The sequence below is a fragment of the Thunnus thynnus genome, chromosome 3, assembly GCF_963924715.1.
Source record: "Thunnus thynnus chromosome 3, fThuThy2.1, whole genome shotgun sequence".
NCBI lineage: Eukaryota > Metazoa > Chordata > Actinopteri > Scombriformes > Scombridae > Thunnus > Thunnus thynnus.
The window spans coordinates 17,658,649-17,686,498 of record NC_089519.1 but is presented as its reverse complement, the minus strand read 5'-3'; the positions used below and the strand labels follow the sequence as shown (position 1 = coordinate 17,686,498).

The window sequence follows — 27,850 nt, the reverse complement described above, 5'->3', positions numbered from 1 at the left end:
TAGAGAGAACATATATTTCAGGTTTATTAATGACACAAGCACAAATTCAAGACACTCACCAATTTTGTTACAGCACCCCCAAATCTCCACATTTCCTCCAGCCCTGTGGGTGCATCATTGGGTGCTATAACAAAATCAAGGAGCATCTTTAAGCATGTTGACAAGAGTACAAAACACTAGATTGGCAAATATAGCTAAGCAAGAACCACTGAAGTGTAATTTTCAGTTGCTGTTTTCAGACCTATGGAATGCTACAGCTGTCATTTAAGCCACACAATCAGACCGCCTCAAATGTATAGCTCCAACCAACCAAGGCAAGCAAAAGCAAAAACATCTGACAATGTTGACGTCTGAGTGGGTCAATAGTCAAAAAATTAGGTAGACACAGAGCTATGAATGCTCTCGGAGAGAGACTGTCTAAAGATGTGCGCTGCTAGCCACATTTATAAGATTCCTTGTATAAAGACTAAAAAGACACATAGCCATACAGAACAAGTATAAACCCTTTAACCTTTAAAAACATAAAATCATTAGTCTGAAGCATACTGAGACCTTTATTGACTCTGGTCTATTGAGGCTACTGTTGGTTGACAAATAGTTTTTCAGCCTTTTTGATTGTTTACAGTTTATGCCCTGGAGTTGATGTTTACCATCAACTCTAGGGTATAAACCATGGATGAAACTGCTGATACCACTTCAGCTATCAAAATCCATTGAAGCAGCTGCAAATTTCTTCATGTGATATGAGGTTGTCTGTTTGACTAGTTATCCACAGGAAGAAGAAAAGCCATGTCATAATAAAATGGATGCAGGAGCACCAGGTACATCACCAGCAGCATGATTTTGTGGCTTGTGCTAAAGGCAGGGAGGGTCCGACCATGTTGATTACTCAAAAGTGACAGAAGAATTTATGAGGCTTGTGAGAGAAGTTCAAACCCTGGTCACTGGGTCAGCGACTGTGTGAAGTGGACATGATTGTCAGATCGTCAAAAACTGTCGGACATAGCCCCCTGTGGGGAGGGGGTTTCAGACACTGTTCGACAATCCAACAAGCACTTATTTTGAAGAATGCTGAAAAACCGAAGAATGTTTGCAGTCTTTCCTTTATCCACTTATCATTTATCTATCAGTTTACATATGATCTGTTTTAATTCAGGGCACAGTTTCCCTTAAACGATCTCCTGTAAGATAACTAATTGTGAATTTCTTGGGCAACCAACCTCAGCTCTGAGTTAGAAATGAAAGTAATTCCAGAAATTTGTTTTATCATGCATAGTTTCACTGACACAGAGTAGCACGTGCATGTACAGAATGAAGAAATATAAAATGAGAGGTAGGAAGCCAGTGCCAGCACCACTGGCATTGGCCTGACATCCAGAGGTGGATGTGGAACTGGAGAGACCAAAATACCACAAAAATAGTGCCAGTTTGATGTTGTCTCCAACTGCATCAGCACCCATAGCCATCTACTACATCTACACTTAGTGAATATCATTGGTTGCGCTTACACAAAAACAATAAAAACCACATTTTCAACCTTTTGCAAACCGCAGTTCATATCACCATTGCTACAGATAAGTGACAAATTAAAAGAAAAACCGGCAGAGGTCTGAATGCTTGACCCCCACAGTGTGGGGATCTGGTGGCTCTGTTTTGCTGTGGGGGGCATTCTACTGGCATGGTTTGGGTCCACTTGTCCTCTTAGAGGGAAGGGTCAATGCAAATCAATACAGAGTTGTTCTGAGTCAACACCTTTAGCCTATGATGAAACATTTCAATCCTGATGGGAGTGGTCTCTTCCAGGATGACAATGCCCCAATTCACAGGGCATGAGGGACCACTGAATGGTTTGACAAATATGAAAATTATGTGAATCATATGCTATGGCCTTCGCAGTCACCAGATCTCAACTCAATTGAACACCTATGGGAGATTTTGGACCAGTGTGTTAGACAGCGCTCTCCACCACCTTCATCATAACACCAAATGAGGGAATATCTTTTGGAAGAATTGTGTTCAACCCTCCAGAAGAGTTTCAGAGACTTGTAGAATCAATGCCAAGGCGCACCGAAGCTGTTCTGACGGTATGTGGTGACCCAACACCACTTTATTTTGTTTTTTCCTTTAATTTGTCACCGGTCTGTACATGTCAGTAACATCAGGTCTTGGACATAAAGGTAAAAAAACCACAGACCATATTTTGCTGTTCATATGAAAATTGACCCAAAGACACAAAGATCAAGTAGAAAAGAGGCCAAAGTCACCTTCACATTGAGAAATGAAAAGGCACTCACTGTGTTCAGAACATTTGAATAGCTTAGTTATATATACATGTATATTGTATGAGTTATGTTTAAAGCCAGCTATGATTTGACAGCACTGTGCTATGTAAATCACTTAACTGAAAACTAAGCCTCCTTTTAGTGAAGCATGCTGGTTATTTTAATGTAAACTGTCGACAAGTGACCTGAACTTGTTCGTCTCAGTTTTAGATGTGACTCCAAAAACCTGTTTGCTTAGACACCAAATGCAAGACATATACTGGATCCAGCCGACCTCAAGACAATGAAATACTGACAGCATCTGGTCTGCATACCCTGTGATGATGAAAGCATCAAAGTTCACTGCATTTACTCCTCACAACATGCAGAGGTAAAGAACAAGATACTGACAATAAAACCAGACTTTGGCAGAGAAAGGCATTTGTGATGTTATTTACAGGTCAATAAATACCTGTTTTAAGAAAACTATTCTTGATAAGTAGGAATGTTTCTGACCTACATCCTGGACATCAGACAGGATGCAGCAACACTCAACAGGCAACTGTTGGTGAATATGTACACTCCCTTTGGTTTTTTAACTGAATCATCCAAATGATCAAATTGAATTAACAAGTGCCAACAATTGCTAACATTGAACATCTTGTTTGGCCTGGGCTTTACTGTCATTAATATGTAGGTGGTGTAGATTTTAGAAGCACCATAGTTCAAAAAGGTGTTGAACCACCTATGCAGGGTAATAACAGACAAACATGAAGCCGCAACACTGTCTTGACACACTGGTTCGCTCTCTGAATGTTGATAAATGTTTGGGATATAGGTACCTAAGGCTCTGGATGGAAAGAAAGTGATATGTTTTTTGATGTAACAGTAAGGAGGCATGTGGCCACCTTGAAAGGCAGTCAGAGTGCTTCTTCTGGTAGCATTCTTACAGTTTGGTTGTTAAAAAGACACTTGGAGGGCCTGATCCCACCAGCATGTACAGCAGCCACATGTCACACCAGACCAACTTCATTTGAAGGGGGGGGTTCTAGTGAATTCAGTTTTACCAGGTTTTTACACACAAATTCGCACCATCGACCAATAGCAAACAGTGTTGACCTGCCAGTCAAAAACTGAGGTATCTATCCTTTTAGTAATTCTGTGTTACAGTCCTTCTCATTAGAAAATCTGTCACTTCTGCTAGAACCTAGGACCTGCAGGATGGACTACCAAACGGATAAAGCAGGCAACTTCCCCAGTGCACCAGACCCCATGGGCCCCAAAAGTTAAGTACACAGAAATTTCTTACCAAATTTTAAAATAAGCAAACCCAAACAAGGAGAGATTCTGAAGCTTTACAGAACATAACAGCCTGATGTGAAACTAGGGTATCTACAGTATTGAGTAGATGGTGTTACTGTGTGTTCTTTCTGTTGACTGTGCGACTGGTACTATCTATAACTACAATGTCACATGAGGAAATTTCTCCCTTCCACTTCCTGGTGAGACCAGGCCCTGAAGGTGTGTTCAGACTCCACTCAATGCCAACTTTAGAGGTCAATGGACACAAATGGACAGGAACAGACCCGGGATCTCTTGAAGTATCTGCTCAAGATTAATTTTCACAACAATTTCAGATAAATATTCACTTGTATAACAAAGGTTTAAGACTCTATTTACAGTCCTGGCCACATTTAACACATACACATACAGTCAGTGTCTGTTTTTAGATGTCTGGTTAGTTCCACTGGCTGTTAGTAGCTAGTAAACACAAACTTAAAAAACACTCCACTGCTCAAATTTGATTGAGCACAATGACACAAACATTATCTTTGTGTTTAGTCTGAACACACCTCAAAGCTCCACACTTGAGTAAATCTCAAGTCTCTTAATTTCTTGGTTTCTGGCACATTATATAAGAAATCACTCTCTATTCCACATGCTAACACTTAAAAGAGAACACCTCCTTTCCTTATCTCCTTGCCTCTGGAAGTTTGATCCCAAAATAGCTGACTCTTTGAATCCTACATGTGACTGCTCACAAACACAGCTTGCTGACCCAGCTGTAGTAGATTATATACCACAGATAATTGCTAATTTAGCCTGATAACACATTCTTTTCAGTCAGGTAAGGGATTAAACACTGAGCAAGGCAAGAAGGTAAGGGGTATGTACAGTCCAAATGCTTTTCATTGTTCCTACCTGTGCCATTTTGCATCCCTGATTTGAATGCTTAGACAAAGGAATGCAAAATGGTCACAGAGGGCTGCCGTAAAACTAAAGTGAGGAACGACTGGGAGGAGGCTGCTCCAGGAGCAGGACCTGCTCTACAGGAAGTTGGTGGAGTTTGTCCCTCCGTCGATCTGAAACTTGTAGGCACCGTCAGAGGAGCTGAGAACATTGGTGGAGGAGGGGGGTTGAGGAGATGAAGCTGTGTCAGCCTGGGGGGTGAAAATAAAAATTCTGTGATAATACAGTTAATACAACAGATTAAGTTTGCTTCTCTCATAATCATTGTTTTTAGCATATGTGGGTCCATGTCTGTTACAGACCTGATCCTGTCATTTCCCCATTGTTAAAATGTCATCCAGAACCATGAGTTCAATTACCAATTTTTGGTAATGTATTCACCACAAATAAGTACAAGTACAATTACTTGTGTGTGTGTGTATGTGTGCATGCATGCATGTGTGTATATGTGTGTGTCTGTACCTGTGGTGCAGCAGTCAGCAGAGGGTCAGCAGGTGAGGCTCCCATATTCTCCATCTTGACCTCCTCCTTCACAGGTTCACTGGCTGCTGGTGGAGGAGAGCTGTACATGACTGGAGCTGGAGCATAGCCCTACAAACACACACATACACAGGCACACACACAGACACACACACAGACACACACACACACACACACACACACACACACACACACACACACACAGACACACAGACACACAGACTCTTTTTGTCTTATGTAAACCACTTCGCAACTATAACTAAGTAGATTCAGTCATCACTCACATTTGCTTCTTTAAAGTAAATGTGAGGGGGGGGGGGTTTGTTTAACTCTACATTTAGGGAAGGCCTGGCCTTCTCTAGCCTACAACATTATCAACATTATTAGCCTACAACAGTAATATGTTTCTTACACATTAATGCATCAGTAACAATGATTCAATAATGTAATATATTTGATAAAATAACTCACAGGGGCCATTTTGTTGCAGAACAAGTATTCTACTTTTGATAATTAAAATACACTGTGCTCATATTACTTTACTCTTTATTACATTACTCTTCTTTTACTTAAGTAATATTTTGAATGCAGGACTTTTATTAGTATTGGAGTATTTTTACATTATGATATTAATACTTTTACTTAAGTGCATTTTTTGTTGAAAGGTGCTATTCAAATACAGTTGCCTTGCCTCTTAGGAAAAGCTTATCAAGTTAAAAAAACAAATAGTGCTTTATCAGGAAGGTAAATAGGAAAATCTGTTATTTGTCAGTCTGATCAACAAAAGAACCATAAACAACTTTCTTCATTTATTAGAAAGATTTTTCTTTTCATGATCTGTTATTTCACTGATTAACTGTTATTATAGATAAAATTAAAGTCAGTGAGATTATGTCCTTCAGAAAGAAACACTGTTTAAACACATTTATATTTTACATAATTTGTCATCATTTCCATTCAGTCACATGTGAGGCTGAAAATTTCAATTTTCCCTGAAACATTTAGCCAAAAATAATTTCCAGTGTTCAAAAGACACCCTACGCATAATCTGGGTTATTAAACAATGAATATACAATCAAAATATCGATAAATACAGATGCAAATAATAAATAAATAATACAAATGCATTCTGCTGATAGAAATGCTTCATGTGCCTCCTAGCAGGACACAGTACACAGTATAATTACAGAATGCAGGTTCTTATTCACGTGCAGGTGTGTGTTAAACAGGTAACAGTCTGCAGGGAGGAGACAGCTGCTCTGGCAGTGATAATTGTGAGCCTTTATTAGTATTGACACAGTGCACATGTGTGCAAACACAAATTCATCAAAAGTCGCTGCAGCTGTTAAAGATGAATGAAAGCTGTGATCAGCTGTGTCACCAGCATCAGAAACAGACATTGCTTCACATGATGCTTCAGAGGAAAGGACGTCTCAAGCCGAAACTATGAGAAGGGTCTATATGCAGTCTTGCAGACCTACACAACACACCCACTTTACTACATTACACACCCACTTTACTGCATGACACCCCCTCCCTTGTTGTCACTATAATGGCATGCTACACGACACACCTCCCTGACCCCTAACCCTAATCATCCCACTGCTCATGCTAAACCTAACCAAGTGGGTGTGTCATGTAGTAAGGTGGGTGTGTCGTGTAAATACTGCTGGTCCGCAGATAGACCTACTAGGAAATCATACTTTCCGCGTCCGCAAGTGCACAAGGGTCTCCGTGATGTAAATTTCATCATCAGAGGGTGTATGTGTAGGCTCTGTGTGTACATCCGCGTACCACCAATTTGTTGAAACCACTACGCTGTCCTCCTGTAGACACTGATCTACTACTTTCAAATGGACTCTAGAAAGTAGTACAAACAGAACTACTATGCGTCCATGGTGCCTGCAGCTGTCCACTCAGGAGTACATTTGTGACTTCATTTCTTTAAAAACATATTTCCTTGTTTCCTCCCTCCTCCCATGGTTTCCTTGCGTCTCTCCATGCATCCTCAATGGGAGGGACTAAGATGCAAGGAAAAGGCGAAAAAGTGAGGGAAACATGGATGCAATTTAAGAGGCTTGCAATGTACCCTATGCATGTACTGCATTCCTATTTTCATTAAGCTGTCACTTTTCTTAACATACAGGAACTGCATTCAGACTGAAAAGTCTGGTTGAAGTAACATATTATTGTGTTTAAAGGCTGATCAGGAAAACACTGCACAGTGGTTTGTAATACTCACAGACCAGATTTTACAACTGGAAAGTTATCATGCTGTAGCCCTGTTTACTAGTGCGCACATGTGGAATGCGTCTATGTCTGCAGACCCCTATGGCGACGGGGCGGAAAGCAGGTATTGGCCTTTTAACAGTTGGATCATACCATAGGAGCTACAGGTCCAGGGGGGTACTGGCCTGGTGGTGGACCGTTCCATTGTGGAGGCTGGGCAGAGGGGTACATAGCTGGGCCAGCAGGAGGGTAGGCAGGGTTCTGAGATGGGTAGCCTGGACTGAAACCCTGCATGGGGAGACAAACAGGAACTAGATCAGTAAATACTGAGAGAGGAAGCAGACAAACAGGAAAATAAAACCAAAACATTCAACTCCAGCTGACAGCTTTGAATCTAGTTTGGTAAGACCATGTAAGCCTGGTTTTACCAATATTTCAAAAAGCAGGCTTGTATTGTGATACTAACAGCAGGGGGTGGGGGGCCATTCCACTGTCCTGGGCCAGTGGTTTGAGGGGGAGGATGGACTGTAGGATCCTGTATAGGAGCACACATACACACACAGAAATGTACACAAGAAAAGTACTTGTCTTAGATTAACATTACACAAACAAATCACCAATAATACACCATTAATTGTGATACTAATTACTAAATACTATTACTAAACACTAATGATGATAATTTGTATAATGATCATGTAAACAGGTATTGACTTTGTATAGTAAGTGTGTGTTATGTACCATGCCAGGGTTAGGTCCATGGTAGTACTCCTGAAAACACAGAAAACAGTCACTTTCTGTCATTTGTTGAGTAAACATCAACAAATCAAGATTCACTTTGAGACATTCATATAAACATTCCATCAGACAAGACCATTTCCACTAAACAATATGTGATACTATTATGGGATACTGTCAATTATACGAAATTATATGAAGACCCAATTGTACAGTAATAACATCCATGACTACATGAAAAGTGATCAGTATTAGGAGTATGATCTCACTGCTCCTGGTTGTCCTGGAGTGCTGTAGGGAGGAGAAGGTCCAACAGGACCACTGGGAGGAGGATGGACTGGAGTGGTCTGGAGAGAGAGACATACAAATGATGAGGCAGTACATTGTTTGGGGACTGCAACTAATGATTATGATATTTTCATTATCCATTATCTGTTTATTATTCTTCAAATTAATAATTTTGATTAATTAATTGTTTAGTCTTTAACATGTCAGCAAATAGTGAAAAATTAAATAGCCTATTCTGTCTATCCTAAATATATTCAGTTTATAATGATACAAAACATAGAAAAGCAGTAAATCCTCACATTTGAGAAGATGGAACTCTTTTATGTTTTTTAATGTATTTTTATATGTCAGTTTTGGGGTGAAGATTATTAATTTACTACACAAAATGTTTAAAGGGGCCAATATTTCAGTCAGCGAACTCATGTGGAATGGTTTATCATGTGAATGCAGAATGTACAGTGTTGATATTTGGTGTCTAGTCTCTGACTTTGTCACTCCACACATGGAAGCTAGCAAGCTCAACATAGCAGGGAGTGATGATAATAACTTCCTTTGGGGAAAGTAGGCACTGGTGGCCTTTACATATCAGTGTGTGTTTCCGGGTGTTGGGAGTACTACTACATACTGTACATAAAAAAAAGTTATATAAAGCCTTTTGTTACTCCAGAGGGAGCTGGTCTGAGAAACTGCCTTCAGTGACATAACATTAACACATCCGAATCTTCAACTGGGTACTTCAGGTACCAGGTTTTGACAGGGAATGAGAATGTGTGGAATTAAAAAGAAAACATCTTTGGTTCTGCTGCATCGATTTTCATGCTTTCTTTTTTACTGTTAATCGAGAGTCTGACAATGTTATGTAAGTGCAATGCTAAATCGGTAGAGAACATGGCCCGCACCCTGACTCCCTGACAGGCCATAACAAGAGTCAATAGCAACAGCAAAATAAGCTGTTTGGCATTGGCAGAGAAGATTTGGCATATTTTTCATGGGCACAACCCACATACCCAGCTCTACTGCTCATCCCAAAAATGCATGTTCCTTACAAATGTGGCACCATTTAAAAGGGAAATAAACAGGCTTTCCAACGGTATAAGATTTATTGCCAAGAAGCATTGTTACAACAAAGAGATAATCTACCAAACACAAATTTCCTTACTTTTTGTGCTATGTTTACTTGTTAGTGCATACTATTAGTACCTGTAGTGTTGCAGCAGTGGTGGCTTTCTTTTTGAAAATCTTCTTCCGACAGCAGCAGCAAATCCCAGCCGGGATGCCCAGCAGTAAGAGCAGAGCCATGAGCGGGTTTCCTCCTGAGTACTCCTTGTGGTCTGCAGTGGAAAAGAATGTTGGGGTGTGCACAGGTATAGCTGTTATGGGCAAAATTCAGACCAAATCCAGCAATGCATGAAAAATGGTAGTCCTCTCATTAATTTGAATGGTGGTAGTGCATTTACGCTGCGGGAGGGGGGACCAGCCGTTTTCTTGTCAGCCATCTGACAAGAAAACGAACCGGACTCAAATTTTGCCGAAGCGCAACCAAACGTCACATTGTGCTGGCCAAACATATATCTAACTGCACATTCCTGATGGATTACTTTGTACCGTGAACACCGTATTTGACTGTTTACCTTGTGATCATTGCTGATGACACACTACTTATATCTGCATACGCTACGTTTTAGTTGCATACTAGCTGAATAAACTTGTCTTTTGATTTCTAGAGGACTTTCTAGAGGGCTTTCTTCTTGTCAGTATCCAGTCAGGCTAGCTATCAGGCTGATCTATTTGTTCATATGAAAATCAACAGACAGAATATATGTTATCACCATCTCTGTTGCAGTTTCTTTCATTTTGTAAAAACATAAACATGCTACCAACGCAGTTCCCTTTTCTCAACACACACTAAAGAATTTAGTCTGCTTTCATGTCTCCATTATAGACTAAATGAATGAATGTTTTCTTCCAATGTTACTCCCCCTCCACCCTGATGCCAACCACTGCTGTAGTTACTTGTTTGTGCAAAGCAATAACATTACTCAAACTATGTTATTACTATGAAATGCACATCATTACAACTAGGGCAGTGCCTGTTCAAAACATGCCTGTTCGGAATGGGCTGATTGCTTATTATTTCTTAAGAACTGCGTATGTATGTATCAACTGACAAATGTATTAATTAAAATGATGTGGACTTAAAATTAATTAAATAGTTTAAATTCAGACAGAAATTTAACTAGTGAGACTAAACTGAGGTTGAACCGTAGAAGCAGTTTACGGCCTTCCATTGGTTGAATCTCCTGTCAATCAAAGGTGTCTGTGCTCCTATTTGCTAGTTTTATTGCCTCCGCCTGTTTTTTTCTCCTGTGTATGCTCATTCTTCTCTCTTGGGCAGTTTAAATGAGCAGAGCGTGTACCTTTGTCCTGCTCAGCAAGTCAGAGCCCAGACGCCCCTCCCCGCTGTGATGTGACGGCGTTTATATCAAACAGCCGCGCCACACTCAGACACAGAGCTGAGCAGCTCGCTGTTTGCTTGTTTACTCAAAGTTAATTAAACGTGGCATGTGTCCAAACAACTTCATACTCCACACTACACTTCCTTGGGTCCTCAGCAGTACACCCATCAAGTGTGAAGTCGAGTCAGAGCACCATCCTGACACATCCTGCACTAAGACTTGAACGTACATTCCAGGTTTCATTCACAGTACGCAGTTCAATAGTAGAGCTTAAGTCTCTTAAACTTTTTCAAGTTATTACCAGTATGGATGTACCACCTCTGACCACAGTGTGAGTTGCAATGGCAGAGTGGCTGTAGGGGAATGAGGGTCAGGCAACTGTGACCTGGAATGAGTGCCAGGTCGCGGTGACCTGTACCGATACCAAACATGTCAGTCCACTGAACCAAAACAGGAGACATCTGGAGATATTGGGAAAGAGGTGGAATACCACACACACACTTAGTGCAGAGATGCCTACTCAAATTTGGTCAAAGTCCAAGATAAGTGAAATTGGGGAATGTCTCATTGTTCTTTAGATTTGAGGGTGCCAAAGAGTCTGGCAAAACAGGATGAGACTTGTCACGCAACACGAACACATACACACGCATAGCCTGTCTCCAATATAAAAAGGCATGTCACGTTCTGTAATGTTGGAATTTTGTCTGTCTACGTTGTTGGTGAGCCATTGTGAAATAAAAGAGATTCCCCATCTGACACCTGTGTCTCGACCATCTGATTCCTCTGTTGTCCACCTCTTTCTGCCACAACATGGTGCTGTCCATATTTCAACTCATTCACTCCATGAGCAGAAGAAGCAGCAAATCAATGTTGTTTATGAGGTGTTTTTATATATTTCTCAAGAACCGCTGATCCAAACAACTTCACACTCTACACTGCACATCCTTTTCGAAATATGCAAAGGACAAACATACATACATACGTATAGACAGACAGACAGAGACTCCTTGCTTTATAGTTGGTTAGCTTTTGCCTGTTCCCAAATTCAATATAAAATTGTGACAATTTCAAACCCTTTTCAGTGAACATGCTTCTTTCTACTCTCCAATTTCCAAAGCGGTGTTGATCATTTCTTCACAGAGCTAGGCTCTGAGGAAAACAATCTAGTGGTCTTTGCGACAGCAGCACAAACAATAATACCACTTGCTAAGACTGGGGGGATGTTGAAAAGTTGTCTGTTTCCACTTTAAAATTACCTGATACCATGTGATCATCAAACAGCATTTGTTCTGTAACATTAATCTCCAATATTAGATTATCATATTAATCAGACTAATTAAACTCATTCACATCTCATTCTAGAGATAAAGAAATTCAAATTAAAAAAAATATTTTCTTTCATTCTTTCAGTGTAATTAAATTTATCTTGTCTTGAGTTTTTGGGAGAGGTCTTGGTATAAGATTTTAGCTTCCTACCTCTCCTGTACAAATGTTTATTTACTTTAAATGAATATAGGCCTATAGTTGAGTATATCCAGGTAAAAGTTTGTTTGTTACCTGCATGTGAACGTTTTCATGTATATATTACATTTTTCAATTATATAAAAATAGCATTTTGTATAGCACAAACAAATAGATAAATAAAGTAAAACACAAATCAAATCCGAATATTTAGACTGTCAGGGCTTAACATCTGTACAGAGGAGAAGAATCTTCATGTCACACTTGTTACCAAAAGTTTTCTTATTTCAGGTCATAATGCTGACCAGAATTAAATAATTGCATAATGTTCATATTGTTAGCTATCTGCAGTAATTGGTTATTGGATGTTTTGTGGCTGATAAAAGTTGTCATCAACACATCTGAATTTTTGTACAGGATCAGACTTTTTTTTAACCTTTATTTATTCAGGGAAGTTTCACTGAGTGTCTCTTCTGCCCTGATCACATTCACACAGGTACACACATTCACACCTGGAAGCTGCCCAGTATAAGATAAGGGCTTGGCTCAAGGGCACCTCAGTGGTGGTGATGAGGGAGGGACAAGCGCCACTTTTTCACTTTCCCCACCCAGACCTTTCCAGTCTTTTTGATCCGGTGACAGCCAGATGTTTCCCATCATGTACTGATCCTTGCAGTCAGTGGAGAGCGACTGCAGTGCCTGCCTCCAACAACTGCAGCCACCTAAGTCTCATGAAATTATTGTTGCCCACATGTGCATGACATTAGAGCTTGTTTCAATTAAGTCGGAAAAAAATCTAACCGGCATGCATTGTGCAATGATCGCCAATGATCAATTCTGCGCAGGCCTGGTTCATCTCAAATGAGCCCATTGTCTCATCTAAAACAACAAGCCCCCACCACTTAGTAGTGCCGGATTGCCGGATTTGATGTGAATGCAGCCTTGGCCTTATATCTTTAATGATAGTCTGAAGGCAAGATTCTGTCAAGTACAGTTACGATAGTACCTGTGACATCACAGTTACAGGTCATTCTTATTAACCATGAGCCATTAACCATTAATTGTTTACACAGTACTGTGCATTAGAGGTTATCACAGGTCCAGAAATTTCTATCCAACCTGAGAAGAACCTATGACGATCTTACCTGAGCCAGAGATGAGAAAACTGACTGGGTATAGCTGCATTTGATTCTTTTTTTCCTTATTTTATTTAATTTACATACTTTTTCATTCTGTTTGTTTTGTCAGCTTATACATTCTTCACCATGATAACTACTCTTCACTGTGTTTGTGTTCCCTCCTAGGCATTTGTTCAACTTTTACTGTATGTCTCAAACTTCTACTAGAAATAATTTGTTGGTAACTATTTCTAGTTGAATATGAGAAGTTGATAACTACTTTACAGTTTAACAAACTACAGTTATCTGGCATATATTAGTATTGATTAGTTAGTTAAATACGTTTGTTTACAATTGTGTACAAGCTAACAGCAACCTTACTAAAACTCTCTCTTCATTGGCTATTATTTAACTTGGTGTTTAGTCAGAGTTTCGACACTACATGAGAACACTACAGTGTACTGGAAGGTTTGCCATGTTCTGTGTGCTGTTGTACTGGTTTATTTTATGGAATGAGAACCATATGCCTGAACACCACAAGAGGTACGATAAAAATATATATAAAACAAGCCATAAAATGATGTTCATATCACACTAAAATGAAGGGAAATTAGTGGCTGCCTGCAAGCTTGGAAAAAGACAGTAAAGTAAAGAATACTTAAGGGCCTGTATATGCTAGAAAATAACTAATTTGTATGACATATTCGACCACGTTGGAAGACAAAAGTGTTTATAGTTGTTCCGGTTCTGGTGAGTAAAATCGTGATAATCATTCAATTCAGAGATACGAAGCACATTTTCAGACAGTCTCTCCTGGAAGACATTTGTGGTGTCACACTTGCTTGTGTGTATGAAAAGTGTTGTAGTGTGAAGAATGCAAAAAAAGCTAGATAGAGAAGTTGCCAACATTGTCACCTCGCCATGCCTGGCCAGTCACTGTGTGAGGTGAGTGTGACTGATTATCTGTTTCAGAAAGTTACAAAAATTGTCGGACACAATCCCCAAATCCCACTGTTGAAAAGGTGTTGGGGAGGTTCTGAAACTATTTCACCATTGACAAGCACTGCTGTTGAATCATACTGGCCCTTTAACATAAAAGGAGCAGATTCTAATGCCAGGCATATGAACAAGCTGGACAGAAGGAAATGGATGAATGAACAGAGTAAGGCCGTATTCAGATCAAATCAGGTGGTGCGGCCCACCGCCAAAGGGTTTAGCGGAGGTGTGTGGGGGTGTTTATTTGTGCTCTAGAACATTACTGCTGTGAAACAATCAGAAAATAACGTTTATTGATTTGATTCACCAGCTGTCTCGCTCTCTTCATTCACTCTCTAGCTCGCTCTACCACAGCTGCTCTCTCTCTCTCTTTCTCTCTCTCGCGTACTAAAATACTGATTAATTAGCAATATAATCATTATTTATTGTATGATAACTCCAAATGTGTGGTCTAGCTATTATCCAGCCATCAGCTTTCTCATTAAGACAGGTACATCATTACATATGGTACCATTCAAGTCTTGTGTTTAGCAAGAAGCCTGTCTTATTCTCTACAGCTCAGAGTCTGACAGAACAGCTGAAGAAATAGTAAAAGCACACTTGAAAACTTTTTCTGTGCTTTTTAAATCAAATTCAAATTCATTGATTGCAGACAAACACATATATACATATGAAGACCTACCTGTCAGGTCCATCCTGGTAACAGACACCAACCGGTCCCTGCGGTCTTTCAGGGTGTAACGTCCCTCATCACTGTAGTTCACATTTCTGATCTCAATGTTCATGGAGTGGGTCCGAACTCTGTCCCAGTAATCTGGAAGGTCCTGGGATACCCGTGCTCCATCACGCACCTGTGGGAGACATTCCTGTTAGGTCATCACTCAGCACCATTTCCATCTGAATCACAAGGGAATATGCTTGCAAGCTTTTAAAATGTTACAAAAAATAAAATTGATGGGGTTTTCAAAAACATCCATCTGAAAACTTCAAAGACGTAATTGGTGTTTGGGAAATTATTATTTCTTAGGGCCAGCTAATGCACTGACACATACTCAGCATTTATATAGTATTGTGGTACAAAGACATACTGAAAGATGAAAACACAGGTATTGAAACAAATTCAACCCCCCACTTCTGTACTTTGAACAATCCATCCCCAAATCCTGAATCCACTCCATCCCTGTGCACATCACCTATTCAACCATCCTCCCATCTATCATCTATTTATCCCTTCATCCATCTCACCAGTGTAACGTTCGCAGCCTCCCCCGAAAAGGAGAGGACAGCATTGGCCAGGTCAATGCCCTCCAGTGAAATGTAGAGAGTCTCGCCTGCTAGACACTTCAAATAGTAATGCCTGGCTGGAATAGAGAAGAGAAGAATACAGAAATAAAGTCACACTACCACAGTATGGAGTTATATTTGTGCCTTAGTCCTGAGCACACCATGGGACATATTGAACACATAGAGGGTTTTTCCTGAAGAAATTAAATTACATTGAAAGATAGGCAACAGTAAACTAAGCTAGATGGCTAACTTCATAGTAGCCAGCTACAAAGCTAAGGCAGCGGCAATGTAGTTCTCTTGTTTTAGGTGACCAAGATTTTCTTAGGTTGACTACAGCCCTCTAGTTTTAAAGATAGGTTGACGATACTGACATCATATGACACCAGATGACCTAAGGTTTTGGTACCAACCATGTCATGCTAGCTTTTCAGGAGGGCAGGTAAATAATGCTCCAAAGTTAGCTACAGTTAGCTTAATTCATAAAAGGGGTCCCTTTGAACTCTCTCTCTTTGTCTTCCATGTGTGAATAAGAATCTTTCCTTGTTCTTTTTTCATATTTGCATGGATTATGGATGGATTACGGACCTTGTTGAAATGCAACTTGCATTCGAACATGGAACACATTTATTGTTGTTAATTATTATTTATATTAGTGCATCTAAGATATTATTCCCCTCTTCCCTTCTAAGATGATCTAATTTTAATGGGCTTGATGATTTTGAAATTCAACTGGCATTTTAAAGGCCTGGTTTTTGTCATTATTTCTGTTAGTGCATATAAGAAATATGCCTGTCAAGCTGACAGTGAATGGCCTTGATGGTTTTATTGGAAATCTGTAGTTCACAGGAGAGAATCTGTGTTCAAAGTTAAAAAGATGCTATTCAACAATATTATTTGAATTTTAATATTCTTCCTTGGTGTTGATTCTACATTAATGCCATGATTTTACATTTTAATATCCATTATTACAAGCTTCAATATTAGGAAGAAAAAAAGTGATTAATCGCGATTAATCACAGCAAAATGTGAGATTAATTAGTTAACTTTTTAAATTTTAAAGACAGCCCTAGTATATTTGTTTCTACCCATTAGCTATACCGCTTATCCTTTTAGATCCTTTACTAAAGGTCCTGCATACTCAGGTATTCTCAGTTGTGTGGCATATTAGATATACTTATATACTGTGTCATATCAGATATACTTATATACTTTTACTCAACAAGAACTTGGAACATGAATATTTTTTACCAGAAAATTCAGAAAAAATAAATAAATAGAGAGAGGAAAAGATGAAGAGAGAGAGAGAGAGAGTGTGTGTGTGTGTGTGTGTGTGTGTGAGAGAGAGAGAGAGAGAGAGAGAGAGAGAGAACATTTGTTTTAGGGAAATAATGGAAAAACAAAGCTAAGGAAATAGTCAAGGTGTCAGTGAGAAACAGCCCCTACAACCTTGAGTATAGCCCTGATGCAGTGTTTAATATTCTTAAACAGCACTTTGGTGAAGCCATCTCCTCATCAACTCCCCTATTTGACTTCTACGCCACCTTGCCAAGCACTGGTGAGATTGCGTTTGATTATTGGCTCCGCCTTAATGAAACTAAGGAGCATGTTGTTGACTGTCTGCATCGGAGGGGTGGCTCAGTTGATGAACCTGGACTTGAAGTATCAATGCAATTCATCTGTCATTGTCCTGATGAGCACCTAGCCACATTCTTCAGAAGCAAGCCTTTGGAAAAATGGTCTGTTGTGGAGGTGCAGGACATGCTTGAGAGCCGTCAGCAAGAGCTCAGAATTGCAAGTAGAAGACAACACACAATCCCACAGTATTGCATGTCACAGTCAGAGTATACTGTGAGTACTCAGTCCCTCGTGGAGAAAAGGCCTAGCCCTCAGTGTGTTGAGCCCACCCCGCCTCTTGTCTCACAGCCAGTTCCTCTGTCCAGCAACCCTGATGCCACATCGCTGTCTCACCTGATAGACATGCTGTCCAAGCTCCTCCATGATCAGCAGGCTCATAGCAACAGACCCAGTCCCTCCTTTAACACACAATTCCAGTACCCCAGACCCCGTAACATGTGTCATGTCTGTGACAGAAGAAGTCACAGCACAAAAACACACTATGTTCGTGACCACCTGTGCTTCTCATGCTTTTCAAGAGGCAGACAGCATCACAGACAGCCCCAGACACCAGCACACTGTCAGTGCCTCTTCTAGTCCTGCTCATGCCAACACTACTCCGATGGAAAACTAGCATGTCCACATTCAGAGGGGGAGAATGTGGGCACTGAATTTGCCCCCAACAATTCAGATGCAGATGACCTTCAGTCAGTGTGAAGTTACTTTTGTGAACAAGAAGGAGATGATAAAGTGATATTTCAAAGAACACAGCATTTAATGGACAGTGACAGTCTTTTTTATACAACAGTTGAGACAGCAGGCAGACAGTTCTGTGGACTTTTAGACAGCGGCTCCATGGCCTGCACTATAAATATGGAGACATAGCGCATCCTCCTTGAGTGCGATCGTCAGCCATTTCCAGTAGTTAAATAGTTGTGGGCTGTGGAGGTGTTTTGTGAAACCCAAGTGCATCTATGACTTGAAAATGACTGTATATGGCATTCAGATGATAGTTCCTGTACTTGTGATACCTGGTCAAGTTGACACTTTCATCATAGGCACCAATGTCATAAAACACTTCCTGCACTGCATGAAAAATGACAGGGCTTACTGGAAACTTCTGAAAAAACCTGACACTGGAAATGTGGGAGAAAGTGCCAAGTTTCTGGGGCTGATGGCAAACCTTGAGCGTTGGAGAGGCCATCATATTCCTGACAAGATAGGCACAGTGAAATTAAAGAAATCTGTAACACTGCAGCCTCGCACAGAGCACATACAATGGGGCAAACTCCCAGTGCAGTCTGACCTCTCCATTGGCAGTGCAGTTATCGTGGAGCCTCCAACATCAAGAACCCTCAACTGAAATGTGATAGTTTGCAGAGTTGTGGCACCTCTTTGGAAGTCCTGCAGTGAGTGAGCATCTACCCTGGTATTAGTCTACAAGAAGAATGAAGACCTTCGAGTGTGCACTGATTTTAGGGAGCTAAACAGATGTACCTTCAGGGATGCTTTCCCTCTGCCTCACCAGTCTGATACCCTGGCTGCTCTTGGAGGTAATGTTTTCTTTAGCTCCATGGATCTGACCTCTGGCTTCTATAATGTCCCCCTCCATGATGACAAAAGGTTCATCTCATACACAACCCTTGTTGGCCTCTATGAGTATAATAGGCTACCATAGGGCCTCTGCAACAGTCCAGGCTCCTTAATGAGGATCATGACATCCATCTTCGGTGACCAGAACTACACCAGTCTCCTTTGTTACCTTGATGACCTCCTCATCTTTGCACTACCTGAGGAGTTAGCCCTTGAGAGACTTAAGATGGTGTTCAGTCGCCTGCAAAACCACGGCCTCAAACTTGCTCCAAAGAAATGTCACCTTATAATCCATATAAGGTGACATTTCCATATAATCACTGAGAATGGTGTGTCTACAGATCCAGAGATGGTTGAGGTCATAGCAAACCTTACAGAGAAGGACCTCGTGATGGAGGATGGTTGTACTCCCTCTCCTCGGAAGCTGAGATCAGTTCTGGGCATGTTCAACCACTACAACAACTTCATTGAAGGCTTCTCTACCCTAGCAAGACCACTATATAAGCTAACATCTGAGCCCAAGTCCAAGCCCCGTTCCCAGCGCCCAAAATGTCATAAGCTGTCTCCTGCTGACTGGACAACAGAATGCCAGGAAGCCTTCTGGTCTCTGAAACAGGCTCTCATGGACACTGTGGTGTTGACTCACTCAAATTTCAAAAGCTCTTCATTTTGTCTGTTGATGCTTCCACCTATGGTCTAGGTGCATGTCTGTGGCAAGTAGCAGGGGGTGAACAGAAAGCAAGACCTGTAGCCTTTGCCAGCAAGTCCCTGAACCAAGCCCAGTCCAGATATCCTGCGCACTGCCTTGAGTTCCTGGCTTTGAAGTGGGCTTTCTGCCACAAATTCAGTCATTGGTTAAAAGGAAAGCCGTTCACAGTGTGGACTGATAATAACCCACTCACCTACATCCTCAGCAAGCTTAGGCTGGATGCTAGTGAGCAGCAGTTGGGTGTCCAAATTGGCCCCTTTTGACTTTGACTCAAGTATGTTCCAGGCGTGCAGAATGTCATCCCTGACCGCCTCAGCAGAATCCCTTTCATTAAGGGCAGTATCACCTGGTAAATTATCCAAGAGCGCTACCAGTCTCTTGTCAATGAGGCAAAGGAGGTTCAGAAGGATGTCCAAGACGCATTCCACTTGACTGTGAACACTTTGATCCTGTCCTCAGAACCTGGAACACCAAAGGAAAGGCAAAATCTAGTAATGTCACCACCAACACTGTTGCAGCCCTGTTCACGAGACCGAGCTGCTACTATAGAGGCAGTTGGCAATATCTACTCCCTCCATTCTCAAGGAACACTTCCAGCCCTCTCACATGAACTCCAACGGAAGCACGAGGAAGACACCACCATATCCAGAGCCCTGTACTACGTTCAGTGAAAGCGGTGTCCATCCAGGTGTGAAAGAAGCCATGAGAACGCTCAGGTCCTGAGACTTCTGAGGCAATGGGAAAAGCTGAAGTTGATAAATGGTCTTCTGTACAGGGTAACCAAAGACCTGTCCGCAGACCATAAGGTCCACCAGCTTGTTATCCCACCAGGACTGAGACCAATAGTACTCAAGGGCATCCATGATGATGCAGGGCATCAAGGCCAAAGTCGCACACTTCAGTAGGCTTGTCAGCGGTTTTACTGGGATGGCCAAGAGCAGGAAGTGAAGGAGTATGTGGCAAAGTGTAAACGGTGTGTTGTGAGCAAATCTCCAGAACCTGAAGCTAGAGCCCCTCTTCATTCCATCCAAACTCACGCTCCACTTGAGTTGGTGTGCATAGACTTTTGGAGTGCTGAGAACTTGAACAACAGCTCTGTGGACGTCCTTGTGGTTACAGATCATTTCACATGCCTTGCTCATGTATTCCCCTGTGCGAACCAAACAGCAAAACAGGTGGCAGGTGGAATGATTTCTTTTGTGTTTATGGCTTCCCAGAGAGGATCCATTCAGATCATGGCTCCAACTTTGAGTTTCAGCTCATTTGCGACCTCCTTGACATAGCCCCCATGCACAAATCCCACAGAACAGCCTATCATCCCGCTGGAATCGGAAGCGTGGAGCGCTTCAACCGCATCCTTGGCAGTATGCTACGAGCTTTGCTCCCTCGTGAGAAGAACAAGTGGCATTACATGAACGTATTTTCGCATGACTGGGATTACAGGTTGTTTTAGTGGGTGAAAATCCATTGTCCATATCCATATCTGAGATCATATGGTTTTCAGCCAGCTGTCTGTCATTTGAGGAGGCACGATAGAGCCTGGTGATTACTAATAATACATTATAGCCTATTTCCTTACTGGCCTCTGGTATCTAGCCACATACATTTTTTCCCCTGGTTTTCAGATATCTGTTTTCTAACTCTGACCCAAAACAATAGATGTGAATGGACTTTCATTTCTAAAATGTGTATTTAAATGTATATGATAAATTAATATCATTATAATATTATATTATAATATATAATATTAATATACTGATATACCGGTTTGTTATATTGTACAAATAGTGTTTTCTGATAATGAGGACTTCCATGTATCACTGTCTCAGGATTAAAGGCTTATGTGCTTCATTGTTCATTCAGTTGGGATTCAAAGTGGTGTTTATGAGATGAAATCTTTCTATGCACAGATTGTTAAATAGAAATGTGTTTGAGATAATTAAATACTGTTTGTTTATCTTGACAAACATGATATTAAAGTAAAACTACTGAAAGAATAAATATCACATGTTTCCACTTAGAAATGATAAATTGAATTTATGAGCGATAAAACACATGCTTGCTCAGTTCCCAATACACTCAGGGGTTTTAATGATACAGTCATGCTTGGTCTGGTTGTACTACTTGTGCATCTACTGTTATCCTGTGACTTGTGACTTTTGGACACAGTTGCTTGTGTTCAGCCCATGAGACATTTTCAAGCTGTGCTCTCAAAGAAAGAGAAAGTTATGGCTAATACAGCCCTTGGCTAACTCACGTGTGACAGCCACTTTGACAGTGGACACCTCTTTATTCCAGAAGTCTCTCTGCGTGTACGTCCCCTGGTCCTCATAAGTGACCTGACAGAAACATACAGACCACAAGTGCGACACCTTCACTTGAAATCGAACTCTTGCCATAAATTTCCACTGCCTTAATCCAGCACTTAATTCCATTTCCAGAACATTTGGATTCTAAACAAATAACTTTGGTTACCTTGTCGATGTACCAGCGTCGGTCACTGCCTGTACCAGATACCCTGCCTTTAGTCACCCTATAGAGGTCAAAACAATAACCACATGGAAATACATCAGTATTGGTAGAAACTCAAACCTTCACTCACTGATCATCACGTCCACAATCAGAACACTGTGTATTTCTTACCTGCTCCTGTCCCAGTACAGATAGGTCTTACTGGGATCATCTGCTGGACTGAACTCTAGCTTCTCTGCACTCTTCGGCAGGTAGATCTTCAGCTGGCGACCGTGGGCCAAACGCTCATGGAGGTCATGGACTGCATAGGACTCTGAGACGAAGGCAAGAGAAGAAAGAATGAGGCAAAATGTCTGGCATTAACAGAATTTTGGGAAAATTGGGGTGAAAAGGGTAACTTTCCATTCAGTTGTGCTGGTAGTATGCATACTGTTCATCATGTAACGCAGTGGTTCCCAAAAAAGTCACACCCAGGCCAGGGGTGCCGCGAGATTAATCATATTATTGTTCATGTATTGTGCATTTTTAATAATGTTCCACCACCTTAAAAAAATTGCCAATACTTTCATTAACTACATTTTATGTAACATTTTCAAATATATCAAAACAGAATAAACAAGCAATAAATGTCAAAATCACCATCAATTCTGTTTAATATGCAGGAAGGCGCAGCTGACCTGACAACTCACTGTTGCTGGTTGTCAAAGTAACACAACATGTTTTCCGGTTTGGGACTTTTGCAGGAGCTCAGCAGACAAAAACAGTGAGCAACAGAGCAGCGATGGAAAGATTTGAGACAAACCACAGCTCAAAGAAATGCTGAAATATCTCAACACAGAGACTACTGAATCTGAGCCGACCAGCAAACTACTTGGTTAACGGCTTGTTGAATGAAGCATTTGTTAACTTTGTTAATTTTGCTAAGTTTAATTAACACTGTTATATCTTTATAGAGAAGTTCTTCTGTCATTATTGTGTGTAACATTGTGAAAAGTGGCTGATTGAAGGAGTCATAGCTCGAATTCACCCTTCTTTGTTCACCCTCGAATGCTGATATATCTCGGATATTAACATTCTAGGTGAACTCCTTTAATGAGACTACCTTGTTTGGTTATTGGTCCCGGTTTCCGGGTGGTGCCCCGTATTTGTTCAATTCATATTAATAATTCTATTAATTGTTATAATTATTTAATTATCTTTGACAATTGATAATTGCAAATAATCAACTGTGTTCCTCACAGATCCAACAGTTGGTGCCCGAATTATTGATTAAGGTTAACAATCTTATTTTCATAATTCATAATTATCTATGATAATTATGAATTATTGCTAATAACCAAACGCACTACTGCCCGTCCCAACAAGGTGATTACTGATGTTAACAATCTGACAGCCATGCCCGCTTTCCACAACATTTCACCAGGTGTGTGTGTGAACGTAACACTGGGCAAATTCTCATAGCTCCTCACATTTGTTCTCCCATCACTGACTTTTCTATGAGTATTTACCCTTTTGGTTACTATGAATGCCATACCTGGTGATACATTTAGAAATTTTGGACTTTGGAGATGGGAGGGGTTTCTACAGGTCAGCTTACCTTCAACGATGCCTTTAAGCAATCTGTCAGCCTGAAAAGCACATACTAAATATTCCATCTAATGCAGCATCATTGACAGCAGGTGGGAGAAATGAAATGATACTCACCCACACTGAGGACAGCAGCCAGCACAATCACAACACTCCACATCATCTGCAGACAAGACACAGAGGAGACTTCATTAAAAATCGTTAGTAGTAAATTCAATCCACAATGTTATCACTGTAGACAGAGGGTCAAAGTCTTTACTTAGTTTCTGATTAAAATCTTTGGGAGCTTGGCTAGAATTTTTCATACAATTCTGTGTTTGAACAATGCATTAGGGGTGCACAATTCAGGAAATCTCACGATTCCATTTGATTCCGATTCTTGAGGTCATGATTCGATTCACAATCAATTTGCGATTCAAAACCGATTCGATTTGCGATTCAAAATCTATTTGATTTGCGATTCAAAATCAATTCTCAATTCAATACATTCATAGATTTGGTTCTAGATTGATGTTTTGAGTTACTCTTTCCATTTGCCTGCAGTAGACACTTTTATAGGTCTAAAATAAAAACGATTACACTGAATCAAATGTAAACATTTGCTACTCAATGTCAACTCAATGAGTAAGATTTATGTTCCTTTAGTCCACTTAGTCAATAAGAAACCAAGGCAGCCTTGAGACCAAGGGTCAAATGAATGCTTAATATAAAAATAAAAATGATTGCAAAGATAAACTGCTAAGTGTAAAACCTCAAATAACTTAAGTTCCTACTTCAATTAACAAAATCAAACAAACAATAGCTGCCTGCTACATTTAGCTGCAAAGCGCAAACAAGAAAATTGATCACTATTTGCGAGTGATTATTATAACCAATTTTGTTTCTTTTTCTTAATTTCTCATGCAGATTACCATCTAATTGATGTTTGTATATTTACTACATGAATTTAAAGTATTTAATTTATTTAATGTATTTAGTAGACAGAACAGCTGTTTAAACGCTTGTTTCGCTGCTGTATCTCGTCGGCCTGTTTTTGGCAGTTTGTCATAAACTTCAAGGAGACTACGTTTTTCATTGAGAGAAAATTAATTTCGCATTCCTACCTTAAGATAACCAGCTGGCAGCAGACCTTAATATAGCAGACCTGCGGCCCCTGCAGGAGGGGGCTGCAGGGGCCGCAGCAAGAAAGTTGAACCAGAATCAACTTTTGGAGAAACGCAACCTGTAACGCTGCACAACACCTTCCTAAGACAACTCTATGTTGATTTTTCCTTTAATTTGTCACCCGTCTGAATATAGAAATAGCCAATCTTCTCGCTGATGGTCTCGTTTGCTTATGTAGGTCATACAGAGGCATCATGAGACTGTTTCATGACCAGTGAAAAGTTCCTTGTAGTTACTTTAACAACTTACAGCCAAACCTCTCAAAAGCATCAGAGTTATATTTTAACTCAAGACCATGCAGCAGTAAAAAACATGCTTAACCTTTATAACATACAGTTTAAAGTTACTGTAGCGACTCCTGGAAACAAAGTAAAAAGTCTGAGTAGGATCTTGATTACTGATTGTCTGACACGCTATCAGAAAGATTAGCTGAGATCAAAATATATGTCTAATAACTTTTATTAATGTAAAAGATTAACTTATTATAATGTGCACAACATATACTCAAAATAATCACAGCAATCAGAGGCAAAACAGCTGTCAGCAAAAAATACAGGGCCCACTCATCCTCTCCCTCCTTCTTACCAGCTGCCATGCAGGTGAACAGGTGCTTAAATTGATGATACGAATATCACCACCCATATTCTTGTGACTTGATTATCAATCACTGTGATAGTGCAATAACAAATAAACCAAAAAATAACCCAAAATATAAACCATCACAAAATTACTAATTTACAATTGATTCTAAATTCACAATAAATCCATTCATTGTTCCTGCAGTTACTAAATTCAAAATATGAATCAGGAACTATCTAATAAAAACAAGTAAACAAGATTATGAATCTGATTAGATATCTAATGCCAACTTTCCGTACTTGGCAGTACCAACACAGTATTGCAGTCCTAATGAAGACATGAGGAACACTTATTAACCCAGTCATTTTCCCAAACAGTGTTCAAACTGTCCAGACAGCTATTTCAACACACTGCCCACTACTGAACAACCATTCACATTCATCTACTAAACAGTTTTTTTTAACTCTTACTGGAACAAATTTTATGAAATTCTTTAACTAATGAGCTATCTGACATTAGAAAGAGAACTCTCCTTTGTATCAATCCAGTCAGGCTCGATGCTCTCAAAATCTGCCCCTGTCTGCATTTCAGCTGTTCTGCTTGTTGCCTTTCTATTCTGAGGTATTGCTCAGAATAGAAAGGCAACAGGTTGCTGGATCTTAATATAGCAGAACTGCATCCATAACATTCCTTAAACTATGCTGCTCTGTATAGAACTGTTTCACTGCAAGTCAAAAAAGGACCACTGTAAGTGACTGTAAGTACAAAATGAACAACAGATTTAGAAGAAATAGCAATCAAAATTGTATGAATAAACTAACAATAAACTATCTAATTACTACTGTCTTTTAGGGGAACCCTATCACTAAGATATGATGATGTCATACAAGTCTGGCTGAGGCTGTTAAATCAATATTCAGTTACAGGTAATATTCAATGTTAAATTCAATGTTTCAGTTTCATGACTCAATAAACTGATGCATAAAATATATTAAGGTATATTATTGAAGTGTAGTTTGACTTCACACATGACATAAGCATGCATTTGTTCTGTATTATCACTACTCTCCACCTTCTAAATGAAGTCAGGTATTTTTGACACTCTGAAAAACAAAAAAGGATATGAAAAGATGTCATTACAGCCAGATTTCAAGCAGCAGACTTTTGCACAAATGTCATTCACTAGCAGTGTGATTGGATTATTTCACTGGTGAAAATCTGAGATTAATCAGATGTCTGAGAAGCAATCAAGGCTTAATGCGGCTCATGTTGATTGATTTTTCTAAACCAGAAAATAAAAAAAAAATGGTCAGGAGAAAATTCTGGCCGATTTCCTACTGCTTATTTCGACGGCACTTGAAAGCCACACAGGCCCCCTGTGGGACATGATGGTATGTTGGATAAACATCACTGAAACAAAGAAAGGAGATATTCAGCAGCATTGTTTTAACCCCTTTGGTCTTTGGTGGTTTGTTTGCAATATGAAACGTATAAAAATGTTTATGTTGCTAATGTTGCTAATATGACCCGTAATGTGATACATGGCATAGATAGGTGTGGCGCGCGTGCACCGATAAAAAAAATCAGTTTATTCCTCCTCGCACGAGAGCGCGCGCTGCACTAGGAAAATAGACTGAATGTGCCTTTTATATGAACTAAAACCTTATTTAACAAGCACTCCTCACTTGAGTCCCTTTTCAAAGCTCGTGTTGGACGTAAAAACACAAACTAGAGCAGGAGACAACTCCGGCAGGCAGACATGTAGGCAAGCACCGCTCAGTCTGCATTAACAAACACCACCATTCACTTGCTTTGAACCGTGTTGTATTCTTGGTCATACTGGAGCCTCATTCGCTTCATGCTGTCCACTTCAATAGACTAATTCCAGTCACATGAATTTGTGGCCATTGAGATGCCCCACCCAACAGAGCTGCTAGTTTTAAGGAGTCTAACCGGAATGTTGGGATGGGCATTTAGGAACAAAATGTGCCTGTCGAATTGTGCGTGTTGAAAACCCTCCCTTTTTAAGAATGAACTGACGCTTAGAATGTAGCATCTACCTGTAACTGTACCACTTACCTTCATGTGTAGATAATCCGTGAATTGAATCTATTCAGGGCTCATAACGTAGTTATAGTAGGTAGTTGGTGTGTCACACTGCTGCAGCCGCTCGGACTAGGGTGGTTATGGGTGGAGGAGGATCAGAGATGCGGTGCCTTCAGGATGTTCAGGGAAATGTCGAAAAAGTGAAGGAACGTAAATCACATCGGAGGATGTGATGATGTGATGTCACCTACAGGGAAAAAAGTGTTTATTTATATTTAGGGCCTGAGCCCAAAGGGCGAAGACCCTAATGTTTTTCGTGTGTTTGTTTCTTCTTATTATTAGGGCCCGAGCACCGACCGGTGCGAAGCCCTATTGAAACTGAAGGAGTTATTATTATTATTCCTCCGAAACAAACGCATTTTTGAGGGCCTAAACATGCACGAAAACTCATGAAAATTTGCACAGATGTCAGGACTGGCGAAAATTTCGATATTTTATGGGTCTCGAAATAAAGCGGGACAA

The 27,850-nt window shown here is 40.3% G+C and overlaps 1 protein-coding gene across 1 annotated transcript; it reads right to left on the bottom strand.

The window, feature by feature from the left end:
- On the bottom strand, positions 1-27,592 carry wu:fc21g02. Its single transcript, XM_067584502.1, has 14 exons — positions 27,362-27,592; positions 23,657-23,702; positions 22,124-22,265; positions 21,956-22,013; positions 21,738-21,819; positions 15,523-15,638; positions 14,960-15,128; positions 9,447-9,577; positions 8,228-8,305; positions 7,962-7,991; positions 7,687-7,755; positions 7,374-7,508; positions 4,974-5,102; positions 1-4,702 (listed from the first exon to the last, which is right to left on the bottom strand). Exons 1-14 carry the CDS (start codon positions 27,365-27,367, stop codon positions 4,589-4,591), a joined length of 1,305 nt encoding a protein of 434 aa, XP_067440603.1. The 5' UTR covers positions 27,368-27,592; the 3' UTR covers positions 1-4,588.
- Positions 27,593-27,850: the final 258 nt, after the last annotated feature.

Coding starts and splice junctions, on each gene's coding strand:
- wu:fc21g02 (XM_067584502.1), bottom strand. Junction 15,639..21,737: donor TGTCAAAGTGGCTGTCACAC/GTGAGTTAGCCA, acceptor TCTCTATTCCAG/CCAGGCATTACTATTTGAAG. Junction 7,509..7,686: donor ATGGCCCCCCACCCCCTGCT/GTTAGTATCACA, acceptor CTCCCCATGCAG/GGTTTCAGTCCAGGCTACCC.